Source organism: Limulus polyphemus, unplaced genomic scaffold (assembly GCF_000517525.1).
Source record: "Limulus polyphemus unplaced genomic scaffold, Limulus_polyphemus-2.1.2 Scaffold14158, whole genome shotgun sequence".
Taxonomy (NCBI): Eukaryota; Metazoa; Arthropoda; class Merostomata; order Xiphosura; family Limulidae; genus Limulus; species Limulus polyphemus.
In genome coordinates this window covers 5,336-7,085 of record NW_013679768.1, presented here as the reverse complement: position 1 = coordinate 7,085, position 1,750 = coordinate 5,336, and the positions used below count along the sequence as shown (strand labels likewise).

The 1,750-nt window shown below is 28.6% G+C and overlaps 1 protein-coding gene across 1 annotated transcript in view; it reads left to right on the top strand.

Annotated features, from left to right (window-relative positions):
• Window positions 1-903: 903 nt before the first annotated feature.
• The window catches only part of LOC111084158 (Down syndrome cell adhesion molecule homolog), a gene marked incomplete at its 3' end in the record, with an annotated part of 5,671 nt that continues 4,824 nt past the window's right edge, over window positions 904-1,750 (top strand). The window contains exon 1 of the mRNA XM_022380942.1: window positions 904-1,282. Coding sequence (XP_022236650.1) covers window positions 1,219-1,282 — 64 coding nt within the window. The remainder of the gene's footprint in view (window positions 1,283-1,750) is intronic.

Below are 1,750 nucleotides of genomic sequence, written 5' to 3'. Positions count from 1 at the left end.
CTGTAAACTACAAGTTATAATATCTGTATTCTGTAAACTACAAGTTATAATATCTGTATTCTGTAAACTACAAGTTATAATATCTGTATCCAGTAAACTACAAGTTATAATATCTGTATCCAGTAAACTACAAGTTATAATATCTGTATCCAGTAAATTACAAGTTATAATATCTGTATCCAGTAAACTACAAGTTATACTATTTGTATCCAGTAAACTACAAGTTATAATATCTGTATTCTGTAAACTACAAGTTATAATATTTGTATCCAGTAAACTACAAGTTATAATATCTGTATCCAGTAAACTACAAGTTATAATATCTGTATCCAGTAAACTACAAGTTATAATATCTGTATCCAGTAAACTACAAGTTATAATATATGTATCCAGTAAACTACAAGTTATAATATCTGTATCCAGTAAACTACAAGTTATAATATATGTAATTTTGTTATAAGTATATTTTACGGTGGGAGAACGGTAATTTTATGGACTTACAGTTCTATAATTCTGGGTTCGATTTATCGCGCTAGACACAGCAGATAATCCAGTGTGGCTTTACTCTAAAACAAACAGTTTAATTCTTGTAAATCACATTGTTTTAGAACAAAGCTTTACTTATTTTTATAAACAACTTTCAACTTGTTTAATACACAATAAAGTTTTGAGAAAGTTAAAGAAATAATTCGGTTCTAAAACAGTTGAGTAGACGTTCTGGTTGTAATTAATTGATTCCGGTTACAGTTGTGTTGATGATATATAAAACAAGTAGGAAGAAAATAACTTTTAAAAATTACACACTAGTTTGTTTGTTAACCCTATTTAACTAAATCTTTAAATATATATATATATATATTTAATCCAAAACACTGCGTAATTTTTCTACATTAATTATGTAATGTTTTAGATTTTTCTTTAATATTACCGTAAGGTGGCGTTGTTTCTTGTGTTTAGTAGAAGACATTTTGCCGCAGTGTAACTATTGTAAACAAGAACTTGGTGATTAAAGTATCGTACCGAGTGTTGGTTTAGACATTTTGTAAGATTTATTGTAACCATAAGAAGTTTCTAACAAGAATTAAACAAGTTAAGGAAGTGTAGGAAGAACGGTAGAGCTTAGACTGAACGTAAGATCTACGGTAATAGTGACGCTTAACACTGGTATCTTCCTGCAACAAAGACTGAGGCCTCACGGGAAGGTGGGTGACTGTGGAAATGGCGGGAAGTTGGAACATTCTAGCTGTCTGTATTCTGTTTCTTGCTTCAGTACTTGCAGTTGGTAAGTAAATAAATGTGTCTCACGTTGAGAAACTATAAATATATGTAATACTCAGAAATAATAATATTTTATGTCAGAATAGAAACTTATAATTGTTGTTCTTTTTTACATAAAGGTGTAACGGATGATTTTCAATAGAACCAGTAGATATTTTAACCAGAAGAACAAATAACTTGTAGCTGTTTTAAGGAAAGTAATAAATAACTTGTATTCTATCCACAGAAACAAATAACCTGTTGAAACAAACGAAGCACAATCGTTTTTACTATATATCGCAACTGTACATGAAAGACATAAATTAATCAACAATATTTATGGATACTTTGTGCTAACACTAAACTACATTAAATGTTTAGACATAACTTATTGTTTTAATAAGATTGTGCTAACACTAAACTACATTAAATGTTTAGACATAACTTATTGTTTTAATAAGATTGTGCTAACACTAAACTACATTAAATGTTT